The sequence below is a fragment of the Conger conger genome, chromosome 4 (assembly GCF_963514075.1).
Source record: "Conger conger chromosome 4, fConCon1.1, whole genome shotgun sequence".
Classification (NCBI taxonomy): domain Eukaryota; kingdom Metazoa; phylum Chordata; class Actinopteri; order Anguilliformes; family Congridae; genus Conger; species Conger conger.
In genome coordinates, this window is record NC_083763.1 from 63,714,091 (window position 1) to 63,737,100 (window position 23,010).

Genomic DNA, 23,010 nt, shown 5'->3' on the forward strand with positions numbered 1-23,010 from the left:
TGGCATAATGAGAGCTGGTTACTGGGGCTGTGACCTGGTTGGAGAACCAGGATTTGCGCTCGTGCCGAGCTGCCTCAGCGGGGCGTGTGACCGCCATGTGGTCGCTGTATTGCAGGAGCTGAGCCTGAGGAAGAAAGGTCTGGAATGTCTGGTGTCCATTTTGAAGTGCATGGTGGAGTGGAGCAAGGACCAGTACGTCAACCCCAACTCTCAGACCAGCCTCGGTGAGACCCCGCCCGCCAACCCTCCACACGCTCTCCAGTCATCTGTCTGCCTCCTGTATTGACCTATTGATTTAGTGCTCGTTAGTCTCACCGACTGGGACAGATTTACACGGTGACTTTCTTTTGAGTAACACTCTGATAATGGGTTCCCTTTGGTAGAAAAGGGGAAGTGTTCACGGAAGGGCAAAGCCATCATGGACCTTACATTTTTATTTTCAGCGCCTTAATAGTTTCTCCCTGATAACAGAGTCCTTTGGTGCATATTTACAAAATCCTTGAGGGTGTGAGGTCAATCAAGCGCCGGTGTTTGTCTTTGCTGAGAGAATTTTCGAGATTAAAGATTGTTGGGAGACAAAACACGGCCCAAACTTTAATCTTACTCAAAGCTGCCCAGGACTGCCGTTTATCAGAGAGGTTAATGGGTAGTCGGGCCGGCGGCAGGCAGGGGCTGCAGTCCCGGGCAGGTGAAGATAAAACGCGGGCGTTGGGGAGAGCCGGCGTCTGGGAAGTCTGCGAAGGCCCCTGCATTTCTCACTTCCTGTTGGAATTGCTGTGAGGTGATCTTACCTGTCACCTGAGACCTGCGCTGGAACAGAACACTCGCTCTCCATCCTGGCCTGAGTGCATAGTCCGTCCACTGACACCTGGCACTCTCAGCCAAGTCCATACTGCCTTACAGTGCGTACGCCTTCAAGTTCAGCTTGCTACAGTGTAACCCCACACACTGTCCACATCGCTGATCCACTGTACTTGTAACCTGAACCTGAAACCAGGGCTGCACTGTCACTCACTGCTGAATCCCGTAATGCTGTATCAGTACTAGCGATGCTGTATACAAACATAAGGGATGTTTCTGTACTGACTACTGATTTCACACCCTGGATATTTGCTAACTGTTCTAGACTACATTGAACCTATCGCAGTATTAACGAAATGACTGTTTCATTAAACATTACGTATAATAACTGTAATATCTGCTCTCAGTGTATTGTATTCATGAGAACTCTGATGATAACGACTTCACTGATCCAACATAGCTGGGCTGTTTGAATACTGACTGCACTAAACCTTGAAAATTATGGCTTTATCAGTACGAGCTGTCTGTACACCTTCATGTCGGGTCATGTAAAGTATAATATCATGGTTTTCATACTGACTGCACTGAATCTGAATGCAACAGCTTCCTCAATATGTGACAGGGTGTTCTGAACATAATGTCTGTCTAACTGTGGGATAAACATACTGTAGAAGGATTTGCAACATGCAAACAGTGCCTGCCAGTGTCAGAGAAATGAATGTGTTTTGTGCCATTGGTCTTTTTGAAATTGTTTAGTTGTGCGGTTATGTTCAGCCGACTGGTATGTGTCATTGTTCCTTGTCCTTTGTTTTATGTGCTGACTTCAAAAGGAAGAGCAGGTAACCGCAGAAAGTTGATGTGCATTTGGTAGAGGCTGGTTGGCTTAGTAATGGCACTTAAGGGATCCTTTTTATTGGCGATGGGACTGAAATAGCTTTCGGTCTATGTCATTATCTGTGAGATGTACAGGCTTTCTGCTCATACACTTTGTTTTGTTCAGTGTCCTCTGCTTAGCTGTATGTAGATGTGTTGTTCCCGTGGCTATAGTATGCAGTGTTTGTATTAGATAAAACGCAGGGCTTTTATTTATTTTTTAAAACACAGGATCGTATTGTGGCCTAAAGCACTGTGTTTTAGGTTGCATTGAGGGCTAAAATACAATTCTGGCCAAAAGCACAAAATTTTGGGTTTCATTGTGGCCTAAAACACAGGATTTCAGGTTGTATTGTAGCCTAAGACTGGATTTTGGGTTGAATTGTGGCCACGCTGTGTGGTTTGTGAAAACAAGCTGAATCATTTGAGGCTGATTAAGTGGGGAATGGAGGAGTGCCTCTCCCACAGTGCTCTATCACACTGCGCTGTGCTGAAGAGGAACCAGGCCGACTGTGGGCTCACGTTACCCTGCTCAATATTTCACAGCTTTTCCCGTGTGTAATGAGATCCCTTTCCGTTCGGCTTCTACTACAGCCGGCCACCAACAGGCCCTGTCCTGGCAACAGATCTCATTGCCCCTGGTACAGACTGTAACTGCCCCCTCCTGCCTCAGACCACACAATACACACTGTCCCAACTGCACAGAGATCTGTTTTTGCCCCGGTACAGACTGTGACTGCCCCCTGCTGCCTCAGACCACACAATACACACCAACAGCACCACTCATAGATTAGCATCGTGTGGGCTTAATGTGTTTGGAGGCCATTTTACGAGTAACCTATATACCCTGCTGTTACCTCATAAACCCTGCTGGTCTTAGTGCCAGCTCTTAACAGCTCAGACCCCTGCCCTTCAGCAAGGACACCAGCAGATCAATCCATCAGGCTTTTTACCTCCTACAGCCAAGGCGCGTGTTGTTTATGGGCTGTACCTGCTCTCTGTTTACTGCTATATCCCCAGGCCAGGAGAAGCCTTCAGAGCAGGAGACCAATGAGACCAAACACCCAGAGACCATTAACCGCTACGGGAGCATCAACTCCCTGGACTCCACCGCCTCCTCGGGCATTGGCAGTTACAGCACGCAGATGTCCGGCACGGACAACCCCGAGCAGTTTGAGGTCCTCAAACAGCAGAAAGAAATCATCGAACAAGGCATCGACCTGTAAGTCATATCGCCACTGGGGAAAAGCGGCCATTTACAAGTGGAGCTTTTCTGTACCAGAAGCTAAAACTGATTGCTTGTGTGCACGCAGGTTCAACAAAAAACCAAAGAGGGGGATCCAGTACCTGCAGGAGCAAGGCATGCTGGGTACTACCCCAGAGGACATCGCCCAGTTCCTGCACCAGGAGGAGAGGCTAGATTCTGTAAGGCAGTTTTTGGCAGTTGATCCGCTCTCCTTAATTCAACTTCCAACATCTGGCCAGATCCATCTGCAGAATTACTGCAGATGTTGATCAACAGTTTCTGTTGAACATTCTCACACACACACACACACACAGAAAGAGGCACAGAGACACACAAACTTACACGAATGCACACCCACGCACGCACACACAAACGCACAAATACTTAACCTCCTGGTGATCCCTCAGCATCGTGCGTTCTACTTCCTCTTTGAAATCCTCAGCAAACCGTAAATATTTATATTACATCTCAGTACTTGATAGATAGTGTCCTCAGGGTCCCTGCCATTTCTACAATGCTTTTTAAATAAAAAGGGCTGACAAATCGGCCGTTCAAAAAAACTGGGAGTACTGCTTGTTGTGTACTGATGTGGTATAATTTGCGGTTCTGATCTCTTAGTTAAAATAAATGCTGAAGAGGAAAGCTGTGACCGTGCATGGGGAATAGAGGTTGGGTTGAGCTTTAGCGTGCGTTACGTCAGGTGTTCCGCTGTTAATCCTTTGCGTGTCGTTGACTCCCAGACTCAGGTAGGCGAATTCCTCGGGGACAACGACCGCTTCAATAAAGAGGTGATGTACGCGTACGTCGACCAAATGGATTTCCAAGGCAAGGACTTTGTCTCGGCCCTGCGCATGTTCCTGGAGGGCTTTCGCCTCCCCGGCGAGGCTCAGAAAATCGATCGGCTGATGGAGAAGTTTGCTGCTAGATATTTAGAATGCAACCAGGGGTGAGCACCCGCGTTCTGCCTCAGCGCTCTGCTTCACCGATTAGCATTTCCTGGGCAGCAGCCTGACATTTAGCTTTCTGTTTGATTGTGTACATGTAACATTTGTCTTTTTCTTTCCATCTCCCCCCCATTCCTCTCTCCCTCTCTCCCCATCTCTCCTGCCTTTCTCTCTCTCTCCCTCTCCCTCTCTCCCTGCCTTTCTCTCTCTTTTTCTCTGCCTCTCACTCTCTCCCTGCCTCTCACTCTCTCCCTGTCTCTCCCTCTCTCCCTGTCTCTCCCTCTCTTCCTGTTTCTCTTTCTTCCTCTCACCCTCTCTCCCTCCCTCCCTGTCTCTCTTTCTCCCTGTTTCTCTCTCCCTCTCTCTCCCCTCTGCAGGCAAACTCTGTTTGCGAGTGCAGACACTGCCTATGTCCTTGCTTATTCAATCATTATGCTGACCACAGACCTGCATAGCCCCCAGGTAAGACCGGTTTCTGAGGGCACACCAACCTGTAATGAGCTTCTGTGTGAGCTACTGTATGAGCCAAACAAAGCATCTGGCTCTCCATATGAAAAACACCTGGCTCTCCACTCTCACTACTCTACTCACTGAGTCATGGAGAGCAACTGAGGTCTCCTCCCATTTTGGAGTTGAATCCTCACATTTCTATCAGTTGACTGCAAAGCTGTAAATGTATGCTGTAGATTTCATATAGAATAAACACTATAGACATACATCAGTAACACTAAAAGTAGGATAGCCAAGCAGTGCTAAGAATCTCAGGATCACAATGTCAATGAGTTTGGGAATTTTGAGGGCATTAATCCATTTGGGTATTTGTGGTTTGGTGGGTATTATTTGATCTTTTTCTCACTGATTTTAATCTTTTTGCTTTTAAAGGTAAAAAATAAAATGACTAAAGAGCAATACATAAAAATGAACAGAGGGATCAACGATAGCAAAGATTTACCCGAGGAATACCTGTCGGCCATCTACGATGAAATTGCAGGAAAGAAGATTTCAATGAAGGAAACAAAAGAATTAACCATCAAATCAAACAAGCAAAGTAAGCAGTGTCACTGTTGTTCTCACGACACAATTCTGATGACATCGGATTCATCAGTGCTGTTAGAGATCTAGGTAATTCTTCGACTGAGGGTGTCAAATAGGCCTGTTTGAAGGGGAAACTAGGCTTAGATTAATCTCAGTAAAGTATATGATGGCTCCCAGTTAAAGCTAAGCTTCCTTCACCTGCTTCCAGCTTTTAGGCCAGAGGCAACTGAAGCTGTGTAAACTCTGACTCCAGGGCGGGAGGAGGTGGGTGTTCTTGTGGTCTCCATGTCCCTCACCTGTCCCCTGTCCCTGTCCCCTGTCCCCTGTCCCTGTCCCCTGTCCCCTGTCCCCTGTCCCTGTCCCCGTCCCCGTCCCTGTCCCTGCCCCTGTCCCTGTCCCTGCCCCTGTCCCTGCCCCTGTCCCTGTCCCCGTCCCTGCCCCCTGTCCCTGTCCTCCTGCCCTGTCCCCTGTCCCTGTCCCCTGTCCCCTGTCCCTGTCCCCGTCTCTGCCCCTGCCCCTGTCCCCATCCCTGCCCCTGCCCCTGTCCCCTGTCCCTGTCCTCCTGCCCTGTCCCCTGTCCCTGTCCCCTGTCCCCGTCCCTGCCCCTGCCCCTGCCCCTGTCCCCTGTCCCTGTCCCCTGTCCCTGTCCCCTGTCCCCTGCCCCCGTCCCTGCCCCCGTCCCTGCCCCTGTCCCCTGTCCCCCGTCCCCGTCCCCGTCCCCGTCCCCGTCCCTGTCCCAGGTGTGGCCAGTGAGAAGCAGAGGCGGCTGCTCTATAACGTGGAGATGGAGCAGATGGCCAAGACAGCCAAGGCCCTGATGGAGGCAGTGAGCCACGTACAGGCTCCCTTCACCAGCGCCACACACCTGGAGCACGTCCGGCCCATGTTCAAGGCAAGGAACCATAGGACACGTACTCCTCATACTCATCTGTTTAAAAGCTTTTTGCCTGTAGAAAAAGTCCATTATACATTAATTTGTTTAAATAAGTAAAAACTGAGTAAGGTAGCACAGGATGTTTTAAGTTTTGAGTACCAGTGGTATTTTTTGGGGGCTCAGCACTCCTCCCTAATTATTGTAATTATTACTGTAATGGTGAACATTTCTATTATGATAATAAGTGTTACCATGGCCTGTAGCATGTAGTGGTTAAGGTGAATGTCTGGGACACGCAAGGTTGGTGGTTCTAATCCCTGTGTAGCCACAATATGATCCATTGGGCCCTTGAGCAAGCCATTGGGCCCTTGAGCAAGGCACTTAACCCTGCATTGCTCCGGGGAGGATTGTCTCCTGCTTAGTCTAATCAACTGTATGTCGCTCTGGATAAGAGCGTCTGCCAAATGCCAATAATGTAATGCATACATAGAAACCCTCCCTGTTCTTCAATAACATAATGCTGTGCAGTAAAATAATAATACAGTGATCAGCTGCTTTGTTTTGATATAATTTCATTATTTCTTGGGTTTGTTTTTCACCCTGCCATAATTTGAGTAACAGTAATGGCTTCTTTCAAGGGGCTTCTGAAAACAGCAGGAAGTTTGTTTGGCAAACTGTTCATTAGCTTTAGCTGCAGCTGTCCCTCCTCACAGGGAATCTCTCTCTCTTTTCTCTCCCGCTCTCTCTTTATCATTACCTCTCTTGCTCTCTTTCTCTCTCCAGCTTGCATGGACACCCTTCTTGGCAGCCTTCAGCGTTGGCCTGCAGGACTGTGATGACACAGAAGTGGCGTTCCTCTGTCTGGAGGGGATTCGCTGTGCCATTAGGATAGCCTGCATCTTCACCATCCAGGTGAGTGGGGCCGCGCTCCTCATCCGCAAACAGCCCCACGACGGAGCGCTTTCAGTCACTCTGACGCCCACGTACGGACAGATGCTTCACAAACAAACCTCCTGTGAGGTTTCCACCTTCAAAATCACCCACCCTTTTACTGTTAAAAACATTTTCCCTATCTCCGCCAGTGTTGAGCTTGTCAGTGTTGAAGTGGAATCAGATGGTGTGTTTTGTACAGGAATGCTGTAATTATGAGTTATAGTCATTGCTGAGTTTCACAATCTGAGATATCTAACAAATGAAGACAGGTCATTGAACTAATGAAAGCTATCAGCACATTTGACTGGAATCGATAAGGCGCATGAGTGGCCGCATAGGGCCCCGTGTCCAGGGCCCCGTGCCCAGGGCCCCTGGAAGCGGTGTGGGTGAACAGTGTGGTTGTCCTGCAGCTGGAGAGGGACGCGTATGTGCAGGCTCTTGCCCGGTTCACCCTGCTGACCGCCAGCTCCGGCATCACCGAGATGAAGCAGAAGAACATCGACACCATCAAGACCCTCATCACGGTGGCCCACACGGATGGCAACTACCTGGGCAACTCTTGGCACGAGGTCAGCAGACAGGCCGCAGTCCTCCATCAGGGTGGCCAAGGGGGTTAGCAGTCACGCAATCTAGAAGGTTCTTCAGCTCCCCCAACACTTTAGCACCTGGTTTAATGTATTAATATTTCAGTATTTCATAACTGCTGCTCTGAGCTGTTTAATGGTAGTCAAAGGCAGCAGGGGAATTGGCTTGATCACACCCCTCCAGAGAAGACCTGGGCCAAATACATCATCGTTTTGGATTCAAACATTTTCCTGTGCTTTTCTGAGCTTGTGTGGTGTATTGGAACCTATGAAACACAAAAAGTGCAAACCCTGCCTTCTGGTCCGCTTGGTTGGTTCAATTGCACCAGACAAGATCAATCGAGCACAGAAAAGTATGTGAATCCAAAGCAATTACATAGTTGACCCAGGTCTGCAGCTGAGCTGAGGTCGTGCGGCCTTGCGTTAGAGCGGGTGAAGTCATGTGACACGCGTGGACGAATGGCGGCGGGCGGCTGAAGGCCTGTGTGTCCCTGTGCAACGCTGCAGATCCTGAAGTGCATCAGCCAGCTGGAGCTGGCACAGCTGATCGGCACGGGCGTGAAGGCCCGTTACATCTCCGGCACCGTGCGGGGGAAGGACGGGCTACTGACCGGGGCCAAGGACCACTCCTCCGACGAGTACCTGGGCCTGGGTGAGCTCCTGTGTGTGTGTGTGTGTGTGTGTGTGTGTGTGTGAGTGTGTGTGAGTGTGTGTGAGTGTGTGTGAGTGTGTGTGTGTGGAGCGCCACCATTTCATGTGCTGTGACCGTGGAATTGTCCGCAAACCCTGAGGCTTACATTTAATTGATTTTTGTTGTTTTTTTGTTTCATTTGTGACGCAGTTGGTGGGAACGTTGATCGCAAGCAAATAGCAAACATACAGGAGTCGATTGGGGAGACAAGCTCACAGAGTGTTGTGGTCGCTGTCGACAGGTAACCTAACAGCCCTTTCAGTCCACATAGTTTCAATGTTTTTGATAAATTCAGCTCCGCTGAATGACTGCGAGGAATGTTCCAGAAGCAGTGATGTGCTCTTGTTGCTATTTGAAGCAGACTTACTTTTGAAGTCACACACTGTGGTATTTGCTTAATATCTGCATATTTGTGTTGCTCTAGGATATTCACAGGCTCTACCAGGTTGGATGGAAATGCAATCGGTTAGTAATGAATCATAATACTCTCTCATTGGCTGTACAGATAGACAAAGGAGAAGCTTACCACATTAGCCCAAGTCGCCGCAGTTTATGTATGGTAAATTGTTACCCCTTGTTGTGTAGTGGATTTTGTGCGGTGGCTGTGTGCCGTGTCGATGGACGAGCTGGCGTCCCCGACACACCCGCGCATGTTCAGCCTGCAGAAGATCGTGGAGATCTCCTACTACAACATGGGCCGCATCCGGCTGCAGTGGTCCCGCATCTGGGAGGTCATCGGAGATCATTTCAACAAGGTAGGCCTTTATGTGATTCTCCGTTTCTAACGCCACAGTCATAAGGAATAGCACCAGCAAGCTGCTCTGTGATGCCAGCCATCATCATTTGCAGGGGTTTTTTTGGTGGAAGTTAAAACCGTGCAATTTCCTGTCTCCGCAGGTCGGCTGTAACCCCAATGAGGATGTGGCCATTTTTGCTGTGGACTCACTGAGGCAGCTGTCCATGAAATTTTTAGAGAAGGGAGAGCTTGCCAATTTTAGGTTCCAGAAGGATTTTTTGAGGCCTTTTGAACATATCATGAAAAAGAACAGGTAAGCGTATTTAGAGTTCTTTATGTATTTATTGCTAAAACAACAACAAACTTTCAAATCACCAAAATCACATAATGGTTGCTTTTAACATTTAATTAGAAATGAGACAACAAAAGAATAAATGCTTTTAAACGCACCTTCAGGGTGAGTTTGAAGTGTGTTCCCTTCAATCAGATGTGTATGTTAAGTGAAAGTAGTAATTAACAAATATGAACTTGTTTCTGCTTTTCAGAGAGCAGCTTTATTCAAGCTGTAAAAATCACGTAATGTCTGCCATGTAGCACTACTTCACACAAATGCATTTTGCATTCTGATTGTGTGATTGATTATTGTTGATTGTGTTTCACTGATAAACGTGTAAGCTAATTGATGTGTTGGCACTGGTTAGATGCAGCTGTGGGCTCCTGTGAGAGAGAGTTCAGTCTGTGGCTCTGTGCTCTGTGTCACAGCGCAGTGTCTTTATCTTCCATTTCCATCCATCTTCTGCCTGTCTGCCCTCCTGGAACCACAGACAGACCCTGAATTATAGCACTGCGGGGCCCTGGGGCCACAGCCTGAATTACAGCATAGAGGGGCCTGGGGGCCACTGACAAACCCTGAATTATAGCACTACAGGGCCCTGGGGCCACAGCCTGAATTAAATCGCAGAGGGGCCTTGGGCCTCAGACAGAGATAGAGCACAGAGGGGCCTGGGGCCACAGACAGAGATACTGCACAGAGGGGCCTGGGGCCACAGATAGAGATACAGCACAGTGGGGTCCTGGAAGTCTCTCAGCTCTACAGCACTGACTCAAAAGCACACAGTATTTACAGTACACTGGAGCCAATGCAATTGGACACAATATTAGGAGTGTGAACTTTACAGCTGAAATGCTCAAGTAAACAGAGACTTTGTTGGTAGGACTATGGTAGTGGCTGTAAAATCAGTCTGAACTGTGTTTCCCTGTGGTCAGATAGGCCCTTGAATGGATCCTCATGCTGCCGTACTGTTGTCATGTCGCAGCACGTACAAACGTAAAAGAGCTGACAAACGAGGCGTCTACGAGTCATTTGTCACTAGCCGAACGAGCAGAATTAAAAAATTGTGACATTTTTGACTGCTGACCTCAGGCGACCCTGAATGCATAACCCTGGAGATGGAATGACCCCGCCCTTTCCTTCTGGCTGATTTCAGTCTCTGGGGAATGACACGGGAAGATTGATTTCAGCTCCCAGTGTCAACCCAGTCTATGAGGGAAGATGAATCTGCCCACCCAGTGTGGTGACTGATGGGAACCCTGCCGGGAGGGGCTGTCTCCTCCCTTTTCTCTCTCTCCTCCCTCCTCCCTCCCTCTCTCCAGAACTGTCCGTCAGCAGGCTTCATAAAGAGTATGAGTCCCATGCCCAGTGAAGGTGGTGCACTGGAGTAATGAATCAGTGGACTGCTGGCTCACACACACACACACACACACACACACACACACACACACACACAGGCAAGTTCATTATCTGGGGGGAGTGAGCGAGTGAGCCAGGGAGCAAAAGGGTCTGCTCGTGGTTATTCATCACAACCCAGGGAAACAGGGCCAGCTGTTTGCACGTGACCACCACCACCGCCGCCGTCCAAACCAACCGCTCAAGGGTCTCTGTGACGGCAGGCTGTTGATGGGAACTGCCGGCTGTCTCTGCAGGTCACCCACGATTCGGGACATGGTGGTGCGCTGCATCGCCCAGATGGTGAACTCCCAGGCGGGGAACATCCGCTCCGGGTGGAAGAACATCTTCTCCGTCTTCCACCTGGCAGCCTCCGACCAGGACGAGAGCATCGTGGAGCTGGCCTTCCAGACCACCGGCCACATCGTCAGTGAGTCACACACATTCACAGTCCAGACAGGCAGGGCCATGTTGCGGGGGAGGCTTAAATAGCACAGCCGAGCCTTATACCTGGAGAGCATTTTTTACTCAATACAAGCTCAGAATTGGTAAAGAATGCATTGTGCAACATGACCTTATGTAAACTGTTTTATAGCCCTGCTTCCTCCAATAATCCATGAAGCCGTGCATTCAGCAGGCAGTTCAGCTCGTAGTCGGGCCTGTGCTCAGTCCATAAAGAAAGCTCAATCTTCATTCATTGTGTGGATCGTAAGCCTTCGTGCCCATGAATTAAGGAGGCCCTAGTTTGTAAAAACCGCTGGCCATTGTGACTGTGGTGCTTAGGGCTCCTCAGTGACCAGCACAGTCATAAAAACCCACTGTTTCTTTTTGCTCTCTGCCCCTCCCAGCGAATGTATTTGAGAAGCACTTCCCCGCCACCATAGACTCCTTCCAGGACGCAGTCAAGTGTCTGTCGGAGTTCGCCTGCAACGCCTCCTTCCCCGACACCAGCATGGAGGCCATCCGACTCATCCGCCACTGTGCCAAATACGTGTCTGACCGGCCCCAGGTGAGCAATGTTCCCTTTCCTCCTGCTGGGTTTCTCACTCCCAGGAGATAGTGAACTGTGAAAAGTACATTTAAGTATAAGTGACTAGTGCATGTCAGGATTACCAGTCACGCTCAGAACCCAAAAGCTATGAAATTACTGTTCAGAGCTGTCCAGCCTTGTTCCTGGAGATCTATGATCCTGAAGGTTTTCATACCAAACCTTAAAAAAGCACACCTCATTCAGCAGCTTCAGATCTTGTTGAGCAGCTAATTGGCAGAAGCAGGTGTGCATCAAATTAGGGGTGAACTGAAAACCTGCAGGAACAGGGTTGAACAGCCCTGTTTTATAGAGTTCTGACCAACCTACCCTTTGACCTGTGGAAGGATCAATCCTCTAAGTAGAACACGGAGGATGAAGGGTGTGACTGGAGGAGAATATTCTAGCCTGCTTCCCACTGCCTGGAATCAAACCTGCATGTGTGAAGACTCTGATGGACAGTAGCCTCCAGTGCTGAGAGAGTGTGAGTTCAGGGTTACGGGTTTGCGGTGCTAACAGAGAGCTGTGATGTCGCCCCCCTGCAGGCCTTCAAAGACTACACCAGCGATGACATGAATGTAGCCCCAGAGGACCGGGTATGGGTGCGAGGTTGGTTCCCCATCCTGTTCGAGCTCTCCTGCATAATCAACAGGTGTAAGCTGGATGTGAGAACAAGGTGAGAGCAGCTGCTCTCTCGTACACATACACACAATCTATATCCTTCTTCTGTATTCAATTTCAAATATCCTTCTCTGTCCCAAGTACACAGACACTCCTTCAGTAATGTCACAGCAACCATTTGCATAAGAAATTAAACAAAAAAAAAAACTATATAAACTACATTTCAGATATGACCAAACCTGAATATGTGTAGAATTTAAAGACCTGTATCGTGATTATTATAATAATGTCACTAAAAGCCCTTCATAAATGAATTACTCATGGATGAATTACTCCTCAATGTTTGCCAGGTGTGCCCTCACATTGTTCCCTCTGGCAGAAGGATTTATATTATCACCCTTGGTCTAATTGGATTCTCACCTGCAGAAAAACACATCTGAGCAGTGCACACTCTACAGTGCTCCAATTTTAGGAGCATTTGCACCTGAAAATTGATGTGTGTTAAATGGAACTGAAAGTCTACTGGGAGCACATCTACTAATTAGGATGTTTTGCTCTTCCCCTACATTTTTCATCTTAGGAGCACATGTTCTCAGTGGACAAAAATAGCATAGACCTCTGCTGAGTAGAGGTCTAGTTTAGTGATCCTCTGCCTTATGCATGACCTTGTTTCTCGTTGTGCCCTCCAGGGGCCTGACCGTGATGTTTGAGGTCATGAAGACCTATGGTCACACCTATGAGAAGCACTGGTGGCAGGACCTGTTCAGGATCGTGTTCAGGATCTTCGACAACATGAAGCTCCCGGAGCAGCAGACAGAGGTGGGAGCCTCCTTCGAAATAGGAACCAGAGAGCCTTGGTGTTGCCTTCACAACTATTGTATTGTATTGTATTGTATTGTACACTGGCCAGCTGCTCCTCTCTGGCTCTCCTTCAGTACGAGGCCCCACTTAATATCGTAACAGGGGGCCCTGGTGCTGTGTTGTGACTAATACACAGCTGCGTCTTAAACAGGAGAGTCACGGTGCGGCTGTAGTGCTCCAATGATTTGTTCTTGCGTTCAGGAGTTCAGGTGAAATCATGCCTTTTCTCTGGTGTGCTCGCATTGACAGAAAGCCGAGTGGATGACCACCACCTGCAACCACGCACTTTACGCCATCTGCGACGTCTTCACCCAGTACTTTGAGTCTCTCAGCGACGTTCTCCTGGACAACATCCTCTCCCAGCTGTACTGGTGCGTGCAGCAAGGTGAGTGGGAGTCAGTGGGACTGTGTTGATGACCTGGGTCAGCCGGACATCTCTGGCACTCCCTCACACTGCTGCCTCTCTCCCTCTCCCTCTCTCTCTCCTTATCGCTCTCTCTCCAGACAACGAGCAGCTGGCCCGCTCAGGCACTAACTGCCTGGAGAACGTGGTCATCCTCAATGGAGAGAAGTTCACACTGGAGACCTGGGACAAAACCTGCAACTGCATGCTGGACATCTTCAAAACCACCATCCCACACATGTAGGACATGGAACTGGCTCTTTTTTTTTTTTCTTTCTTGTAGCATCGTGTCGCTGGTGCATGATGAGATGCTGACACATCAGCCGAATGAAACCCGCTGGAGCTAATTGTATGTTACCCTGTGGAGCAACTGACCACAGTCTGCACTGGCAAAGCTGGATGTAATACCGGACCATAGGGCCTATCCATGCACAATATCAGGGGTGGCCTGTAGTGTAGTGGTTAAGGTACAATGACTGGGACACGCAAGGTTGGTGGTTCTAATCCCGGTGTAGCCACAATAAGAGCCGCACATCCGTTGGGCCCTTGAGCAAGGCTTTTAACCCTGCATTGTCTAATCAACTGTACGTCACTCTGGATTAGAGCATCTGCCAAATGCCAATAATGTAATGTAATGTAATATCAGACCACAGGGAACATCCATGCACAATATCAGACCATAGGGCCTATCCATGCCCAATATCAGACCATAGGGCCCATCCATGAACAATATCAGACCATAGGGCCCATCCATGAACAATATCAGACCATAGGGCCCATCCATGAACAATATCAGAACATAGGGAACTTCCACTCATACTATCAGACCATAGGGAACATCCATACACTAAAACAGGATGAGCCACCCTGCTTCCTTGGAGGTATTTTGCTCTGTAGTTGTAAAAAAAATTAATTTTGTATAATTTGGTCCGCAAGACTAGAAAACCTCATGGACTGAAACCTTCATTTGTGATTTCCTCTGGCAATATATTAGATATTTTGATTAGTGCCGCATTCACTGAAGTGTTAACCAGTGCAAAGCGGAGCGACTTTGTTATTCCACCCAGAAATGAATTTGAGTGATTAAAAATTCTGTGGCACTCTAGCCAGCAAAGCTTTCAAAGTGTTTCTTTTGCTAGAGATTTTTAATGATATTTTCTAATTTGTCTCATACAGCTTTTCATTCATTCAGCTCATGCGCCGTCTTAATATTCACCTTCTTTCAGATAGATTAGAAGAGTCTTCATATTTTTATGGGAAAATGGCATTCAGCTCAGTTCCAGTAAATATGCTGAAAGTAAACCTAGGTCCCCATGCGCACGCTCTTGTCAGTAGTAAAATGTAGGTGATATATTAATAATGTGGTCCGTGCAGGCCTGTGTCACGCCGTGCTGGGCCCCGTTAACACTGTCCTGCACTGTCACTCTCCCCAGGCTCCTAACATGGAGGCCAGTGGGGCCAGATGGAGAGCACACCTCTCAGCTGGACGTGTCAGACAAGCAGTTGGTATGTGAATGGAAATGTTCTCATTCGTATCCCCCTCTCTTACCGTCACATCATATTTGTACTTAAATCTGTTATACATTGGAAAATTCAAAAAGAGGGTCCACAAAAGCATGGAAATGGTATTCTGAAAGCGTTTTCTTCTGCAATGATGCGTGCAAGAAGTTAATTGTAAACATCTGTCCAGTACTGCATATGCCAACAAAATCAGTGCCTGATTTATTTACCCAGGACTCAATCTCCCAGAAGTCCCTTGACATCCAGTCACGGGCGGAGGACCAGCAGTCAGTATGCAGCGTGGAGAACCGTTCCTTGGAGAACCGGCGGCAGAGTCAGTACAGCGTGGGCTCGGGCATTTACGAGGACGGCCCCAGAGCCAGGACCCCGGCGAGTGAGTGTCTGTTGGGGGGGGAGCTGTGAGCAGTTAGGTGTTTCTGTCTGATCTCATGGTCTCGTGTCACAGAGGTGCAGGAGCAGAGGCTGTTGGTATTGTGAGGGGGGAGCTGTGCGCAGTTAGGTGTATCTGTCCGGTCACATGGTCTTGTGTCACAGAGGTGCAGGAGCAGAGGCTGTTGGTATTGTGAGGGGGGAGCTGTGAGCAGTGAGCAGTTAGGTGTATCTGTCCGGTCACATGGTCTTGTGTCACAGAGGTGCAGGAGCAGAGGCTGTTGGTATTGTGAGGGGGGAGCTGTGAGCAGTTAGGTGTTTCTGTCCGGTCACGCGGTCTCTCCCCTCGTGTCACAGAGGTGCAGGAGCAGAGGCTGTTCGCTGCGCTGCTCATCAAGTGTGTGGTGCAGCTGGAGCTCATCCAGACCATCGACAACATCGTCTTCTTCCCCGCCACCAGCAAGAAGGAGGACGCCGAGAACTTCGCTGCTGCCCAGGTACGTCTTCCTCATCCAGGTAATGGACCTAATCAGACCTGGGTCAATTATGTTTGTAATTGTTTACGATTCAGTTACTTTTCTATGCTTTAATGAGTTTGCCTGGTGTATTGGAACCTAGGATATTTTGGTCTTCTTGGTTGGCTCAATTGCTCCCGGTAAAATCAATCTAGTGCAGCAAAGTATTTGAAACCAGAACAATTACGTGTAACAGCTTCACTATGACAGTCTTCCATTTGATCTTTAAAATCAGCCGATTTTCCCCAGAAACCAGGTGAGAAGTGTGTAATCCACTGCTTTCATTTATCACAGTGCTCAGTAGCAGCAAACAACTGGTGCTTTATGACCAAGGTTGAGGACCACTGTATTAGAGATGTTGTGTGGGATGTCTCCTGCCATGCTGAATACCTTTCCTCTGTGCATTGGGCTGTGCAGAGAGACACGCTGGAGGCAGAGGTGCACGTGGACACACAGGACCAGGGGATGTACCGCTACCTGACCTCAGAGCAGCTCTTTAAACTGCTGGACTGTCTGCTGGAGTCTCACCGCTTTGCCAAGGCCTTCAACTCCAACAACGAGCAGAGGACTGTGCTGTGGAAGGCAGGTGAGAGAATAACTCACAGCACAGAGCACTCACAGCTCAGAGAATAACACACTCACAACACAGAGCACTCACAGCTCAGAGAATAACACACAGCACAGAGCACTCACAGCTCAGAGAATAACACACTCACAGCTCAGAGAATAACACTCAACACAGAGCACTCACAGCTCAGAGAATAACACACAGTACAGAGCACTCAGCTCAGAGAATAACACACAGCACAGAGCACTCACAGCTCAGAGAATAACACACAGCACAGAGCACTCACAGCTCAGAGAATAACACACTCACAGCACAGAGCATTATTTGTCAGTAATAGTTGAGTGTGGAGTGAACAGGCTGTTTGATTAACTGTTACTCTATGGGATTTGGAATCGCTGTCCAGTGCTGTCTCAGCCGGTCAGTATCCAGGGTGAAAACAGTCTGTTGTACACTGTGTAAGTAAAACACTGTGGCTCTGGTCTTTTACGCCGTGTCAGTAAACCGCTGTGGCTCTGGTCTTTGTCCCAGGTTTTAAAGGGAAGTCCAAGCCCAACCTGCTGAAGCAGGAGACGGGCAGCCTGGCTTGCGGCCTGCGCATCCTCTTCCGCATGTACACCGACGACAGCCGGAGCGCCGCCTGGGAGGAGGTGCAGAACCGGCTGCTCAGGTGAGACGCCGCAGCCGTGTCTTACAGCCACTCCCATACCTCTCATACCTACCATCTGAACCGCTGCACAGATTACAGTGCCTCCTGGCTTCACTAGTTAACATTACACCCACTCCTGTCCACCATGGTACCGGATCCCATACCCCTCATACCTACCAACTGAACCGCTGCACAGATTACAGTGCCTCCTGGCTTCACTAGTTAACATTACACCCACTCCTGTCCACCATGGTACCGGATCCCATACCCCTCATACCTACCGACTGAACCTCTGCACAGACTACAGTGCCTCCTGACTTCACTAGTTAACATTACGCCCACTCCTGTCCACCATGGTACCGGATCCCATACCCCTCATACCTACCAACTGAACCGCTGCACAGATTACAGTGCCTCCTGGCTTCACTAGTTAACATTACACCCACTCCTGTCCACCATGGTACCGGATCCCATACCCCTCATACCTACCGACTGAACCGCTGCACAGACTACAGTGCCTCCTGGCTTCACTAGTTAACATTACGCCCACTCGTATCGGATCCCATACCCCTCATACCTACCCGACTGAATCTCTGCACAGATTACAGTGACTCCTGGCTTCACTAGTTAACATTACGCCCACTCCTGTCCACCATGGTACCGGATCCCATACCCCTCATACCTACCCGAATGAACCTCTGCACAGACTACAGTGCCTCCTGGCTTCACTAGTTAACATTACGCCCACTCCTATCCACCATGGTACCGGATCCCATACCCCTCATACCTACCCGACTGAACCTCTGCACAGATTACAGTGCCTCCTGGCTTCACTAGTTAACATTACGCCCACTCCTGTCCACCATGGTACCGGATCCCATACCCCTCATACCTACCGACTGAACCGCTGCACTGATTACAGTGCCTCCTGGCTTCACTAGTTAACATTACGCCCACTCCTGTCCACCATGGTACCGGATCCCATACCCCTCATACCTATCCGACTGAACAGCTGCACTGATTCCTGTGCCTCCCGGCTTCACTAGTTACACTCACTGTCGGTCCCTGAAAGCAGGTACCGTTAGCAAGCTAGCTAATGTTCAAATTTGTCAAAAGGCCTAAAGTTATTAGTATAAAACATAATTTATATATTTAACTAAAACAAGTTGTTCAATTTCTTTGCCTTTGCAATAAAAATATGTTCTTTAACCATTTGGCCTTCATGAAGGTATCCGTTCAGGCACCGTTTAGGCACCGGTAAGTATTGCTTTCGCATTGTTATCGTCTGCTCTTCTACTTGTTCATGGCTGCTCCAACACCCTGCTCCTGTGTCCTCCGCCTGTTTTAATCGTCGAGTGGAGACATTTATTCCTCGGCCCTCGAGTAAATGAATACCATGTTGTCATTGAGGGCTTTGCACACAATCTCATTAAAATCCAATGTCACTCTTTTATCCTTTTAATGAGGTTTTCTATTCTGTAGCAATAGATAATCACAGCATCACCACCGTTTTTCACTGGGTTTCTTTCATTCAAACCATCTTTTTATGTATTAAATAGCTCTGGAAATGTGGTCTACGTTTAGATTAATGACTTGTAAAGTTGAAGTCTTTTTTTGATAAAGTCGTTTTTGTGGTCACAACACTAGCAGCGTCAGAGTAACATGAGCATAAGCTCTTCAAGACGCTTTTGTAATCTGCACAGTGCAAGCAGCTTTCATTATTTCACCGGGGGAGACGGCTTGTCACATCGCGTGTTTTAATGAACTGTGCCCGGAGGTAGAATGCTTTGGAATGCTATTGAACTGCTGGTATTGGATGCCACTTATCGTTGCAGTCACGATGTGAAATAGCATTACTACTTTGATTTTGTTTTTTTGCCACCACAGATAAGAGCTAGGAATAGCAAAGTAGTGTTGTCAGCTATAGCTTTGGAAAGTCAAATTGAATAAGGAAAGGAGTAAAACGTACTGTTTCTGTGAGAAACGTGTGACTTTAGCTTACATTCTGCGCTGAGGCTGAGGCTGAAACTGGCATTGTAAATGAAGCCGTGCTGCCGGTGAACTGGAGTGCCCTCTGGATGGACGGTCTCTTGGGGCCCTGGCACATTGAGCTGAATGAAGGTGATGACCAGGGTCAGCTCACAAAATCTGCCCAGTGCACAGCGGAACATAGTGTGTGATCCGTGCCAAGTGTAAAATTTGGATAGGCCATCAGCAAAGTTCCTTTCAATGGGCATCCAATTAGAGCGCAGCGGGGAGCAGCTTGAGGGCCATTTGACCTTCCAGTGTGAAGTAAACATGCAGACGGCTCTCCCACTATTCTCTGTTCAAAATGAACAGAAGCAAGTGTGAACTCCAAAAATCAATGGAAGCAATTTCGCATGATGTGCACATAGGAAGTGGAAGGAGGAGCAGATGGTTTGAATTGTGTTTTGAATTATACTGTTATTACCATATTTTAAATGATACCATTCAATTCCAGCCAAATGCAAAAAGCGCATTTCCTTCCCCGTTACAGCCTCTGCATTGTTTGCAGAATGTCAAGTACTAGCAAAGTTTGGCCTAAACTTTTTTTTTTTTGTTTACTGGATTGTGAAGTTGAAAAGAAGAAAGCTGTATCCCTGCCCCCCGGAGTGTTTGTTTTGTTCTCACACCGCAGACTCGCAGCTAATTCAGGAGGGGGCTGTCGCTTCACAGACCTGGCTCATCTTGTCTGGCAAGGCGCGCTAATGAGTTGCCAAGAACCGTTCTGCTTGTGCGGGGCAGTTGGCTTGATTTGTAGAGTGGTTTGCCGTCTCGCTCAGAGTTTGCGAGTTGCAGATGGCATGGGGTTTTAAACAAGCAAATCATCTGAAAAGACGGCAACAGTGTTTAGTTTGAGGACTACTTACATCAGTGCAGATTACTGATGTGTTCTGCCTCTTCCTTCACCCGGGCTCCTTTTTAAATAGCACCTGTCGGTGTTTTCAGACGTATTGTGGCGCTGTAGCCGTGTTGTCAGGACACGTAGGGCCAGGGGTGTGTGAACGCAGCCAGGGACGGGGGTGGCGTCAGGTCGTCAGAGGACCGTTACAGAAGGGCTCGGCGGTGAACACAAGGGGCATTGTCATTCAGAGGTCAGAGGTCAGAGGTCACTATCGCTCCTCTCAGAGCGGTCACAGTCTCTCCTGTCTTTCAGCGTCTGCAGCGAGGCAGTGGCGTACTTCCTGACCCTGACGTCGGAGAGCCACCGCGAGGCCTGGACCAACCTGCTCCTCCTCTTCCTCACCAAGGCGTTGAAGATCAGCGACGACCGGGTAAGGCCCTTCCCCCCCAGATCGTCACGTTGTCCTTTTTCAGAAATACTTTTACAGAGTGACGGAGAATTTCATCTCAAAAACTTCTTTAAATGCTCCTAAGGAATATGATCTTTCTTCTCTGTTGAAGCCTTTTGTGTTTTCCCTGACGTGTCCCGTTGTATGTGTCATGGCGTCCATATTGAGCTCATGATTAATGTCTCAGCAGGCTCGGTTCGCCTTTCTGAAGTAATTAAAACTCCTAAATCATTAAGGCGAGCGCCATTAACATCCCCCTGAGATGCACTTGCACTGATTTCCAAATGAAGCCGAGTTTTACAGAAGTGCATGGATCAGAAATCTCATTCCTCCACCTCCACCATTGGGGAAATCTTAAGAGGGAGAGAATTTAATGAGCCCCCCCACTTCTTCCCACCCCCCCCTGTCCTCCACAGTTCAAGGCCCACGCCTCCAGATACTACCCCCTGCTGTGCGAGATCATGCAGTTTGACCTGATCCCAGAGCTGAGGGCGGTGCTGCGCAAGTTCTACCTGCGCATCGGGATCGTCTTCAACATATCTCAGCCTCTCAGCCTGGAGCAGGGGCAGGAGGGGCAGGAGGAACAGGACAAGCAGGGGCAGGAGCAGCAGGGCGAGCAGCAGGGCGAGCAGCAGGGCGAGCAGCAGGAGCAGCAGCAGGAGGAGCAGGAGGAGCAGGAGGAGGCAGGGAGCCAGTGACACCGCACACGGCGGCAGGCCGACATGCCGCATCAGCACCTCCGACCTCCACCTTTCCGTCTGTCTGTCTGTCCTCCTGAAAAAGGTCTGGTGTGTATCGCAAATCCCTCCCCCTCTGAAGGGCACTAGAGACTCTTTGAACTGCCCCCCCTCCCCCCTGCACTTCCTCCCCAGCCGGCTCTGGCAGCACCCCAGTGACCCCCCACCCCCCCCCCCCCACCCCCACGGTACTGGAAGCTCTTCCGGGGGTCCTGCTGCGTAGGGCACTGCTCCAAGGGCCACAGGCAGGGGGGCCAGTGAAGCTCGGAGCCACGCCTTGTACAGTAGGATAATACTCTACAGGATTATACTGATGATTATAATAATGAAAATATTTAATTACTTTCTAACCTTCTGAATGTTCAGAAGCCTAGTATTTCAAACGAGCGTGTGTTACTTGCTATCTCGTGACTTTCTCACACCGTCTGAAGAAATTAAACTATTCCAAACAAACAAACCGATGATGGATAATTAGTGCAAATGAAGAGTAATGTTTGTGACTTGATTATTTTTTGTTTGTTTTGTTTTTCCTTTTGCACAGCCGATGGCTAACGTTAAGCATCGACAGACCCTTGGATGAAACTAGTTGTACAGAAAAGCAGCTTTGTAATATAATCTCATAACACTAGACATCATTTCTGCAATAATTTAATTTCTGTGATTTTGTTTTGTCATTTTGTTTCTCTGCACATGTTTTATTTGCAGAATGCACTGGGGAGTTTTATTTTTTGTCAGAGTTTTTATTTAACTTTACCATTGCTCGTTGGGATTGTCCGATGAGGGTTGTGGTCAGTTTGATGCAATAGAAGCCCATGAAAGGAGAGAGTAAAATGATTCCATTTTATATGTACAGAGGCTTTTATTTAAATTAAAATGAACAGCAGCCAGTGACTGGGATGCTCTTAAAACTGGGAAAAAAACAATGCAAACTAATCTGAACTGCATCTGAATCGTCCGTTTCCATGTTTGATGTAGGTTTCACTGTATGTGCACAAAATTCAAAATGGTTAAATATATAAAAAAAATTAGGGTTTTTTTCTGAGATGGCTGGATGTATTGAAATATGAATAATAATCGTTGTGTGGCATTTTGATGGAGAAGTATGGATCTGAATGGGTCTGAAGCATTCCTGGTCATAGTAGAAAACTAATGGATAAAATGTATATGGTACAGCAATGTAAAGTTTTCTATGTTGAGAAAAAAATCTGTACAACTTTCTGTACATGACTGGTTATCATCAGACACATTTTAATCAGGTCATAGGTCAATAAAGTTTTTGAACTCTGTTCATTAGTGCAATTCAAATTCTATAATCGCTCATTTTTATTCCAGGGTTGTCGTATATTTGGGGTTCTGCAGTGATGCACCATAGCTTCCGCAGACCACACCTACATTTGTGCGGCTGAAATACATTCTATTCATCTCATCTCCAGCCTCTCTGTGCCTTCTAACCTGTGGGAAGCTCCCAAAAAGTGTCGTAGCTCACAGCTCCTTACAAAACAGCAATTGATTTATTCCACAGACCTGGTACGAGTGGTTTTCAAATTATGTTTAATTTGTAAATTCTATATACACCATAAAACTGAAATTGACCGCTCATAGATGAAGCGAAATACGTAGATTACCTAGTAAGAACGGTACATGTCAAGCTCTATATATATATATTATTATATTGGATGGTAAGTGAATAGTTGGTTCTCGTAGTCGACGTGTTGGAAGGGCCAGAGATGCACGGACGGAGTGTCTCTGAAAGGGCAAGGCTTGTGTTGGGCACCCAAGACCAGGCTCTCCTGCCTGGTCTAAACCGACAGAAGGGTTACTGTGGCACTAATCACAGAACATTTTAATGATGGTTACAGGAGGAATTTGTTATGACGCAGAGTGAATTGCAACCTGCTGCGTATGGGGCTGCGTAGCCGCAGACCAGGCAGGATAGCCCGTTCGAACCCCCGTCCACCATCGGCACACAAGCCTCAGAACGATCT

At 48.2% G+C, this 23,010-nt stretch overlaps 1 protein-coding gene across 2 annotated transcripts in view; it reads left to right on the plus strand.

Moving 5' to 3' along the window:
• The window catches only part of arfgef1 (ADP-ribosylation factor guanine nucleotide-exchange factor 1 (brefeldin A-inhibited)), a 62,620-nt gene extending 40,309 nt beyond the window's left edge, over nucleotides 1-22,311 (plus strand). For both annotated transcript variants that reach the window (XM_061238315.1, XM_061238316.1), the window contains 27 exons: nucleotides 116-224; nucleotides 2,695-2,896; nucleotides 2,988-3,099; nucleotides 3,661-3,866; nucleotides 4,242-4,326; nucleotides 4,747-4,912; nucleotides 5,640-5,791; nucleotides 6,557-6,685; nucleotides 7,117-7,275; nucleotides 7,798-7,942; nucleotides 8,132-8,222; nucleotides 8,406-8,446; nucleotides 8,567-8,736; nucleotides 8,879-9,030; nucleotides 10,701-10,873; nucleotides 11,292-11,452; nucleotides 12,016-12,146; nucleotides 12,781-12,910; nucleotides 13,202-13,337; nucleotides 13,457-13,595; nucleotides 14,789-14,861; nucleotides 15,090-15,249; nucleotides 15,603-15,742; nucleotides 16,178-16,346; nucleotides 16,857-16,995; nucleotides 20,153-20,270; nucleotides 20,705-22,311. In XM_061238315.1, coding sequence (XP_061094299.1) covers nucleotides 116-224; nucleotides 2,695-2,896; nucleotides 2,988-3,099; nucleotides 3,661-3,866; nucleotides 4,242-4,326; nucleotides 4,747-4,912; nucleotides 5,640-5,791; nucleotides 6,557-6,685; nucleotides 7,117-7,275; nucleotides 7,798-7,942; nucleotides 8,132-8,222; nucleotides 8,406-8,446; nucleotides 8,567-8,736; nucleotides 8,879-9,030; nucleotides 10,701-10,873; nucleotides 11,292-11,452; nucleotides 12,016-12,146; nucleotides 12,781-12,910; nucleotides 13,202-13,337; nucleotides 13,457-13,595; nucleotides 14,789-14,861; nucleotides 15,090-15,249; nucleotides 15,603-15,742; nucleotides 16,178-16,346; nucleotides 16,857-16,995; nucleotides 20,153-20,270; nucleotides 20,705-20,986 — 3,870 coding nt within the window. In that variant the 3' untranslated portion in view covers nucleotides 20,987-22,311. The remainder of the gene's footprint in view (nucleotides 1-115; nucleotides 225-2,694; nucleotides 2,897-2,987; nucleotides 3,100-3,660; nucleotides 3,867-4,241; nucleotides 4,327-4,746; nucleotides 4,913-5,639; nucleotides 5,792-6,556; nucleotides 6,686-7,116; nucleotides 7,276-7,797; nucleotides 7,943-8,131; nucleotides 8,223-8,405; nucleotides 8,447-8,566; nucleotides 8,737-8,878; nucleotides 9,031-10,700; nucleotides 10,874-11,291; nucleotides 11,453-12,015; nucleotides 12,147-12,780; nucleotides 12,911-13,201; nucleotides 13,338-13,456; nucleotides 13,596-14,788; nucleotides 14,862-15,089; nucleotides 15,250-15,602; nucleotides 15,743-16,177; nucleotides 16,347-16,856; nucleotides 16,996-20,152; nucleotides 20,271-20,704) is intronic.
• Nucleotides 22,312-23,010: the final 699 nt, after the last annotated feature.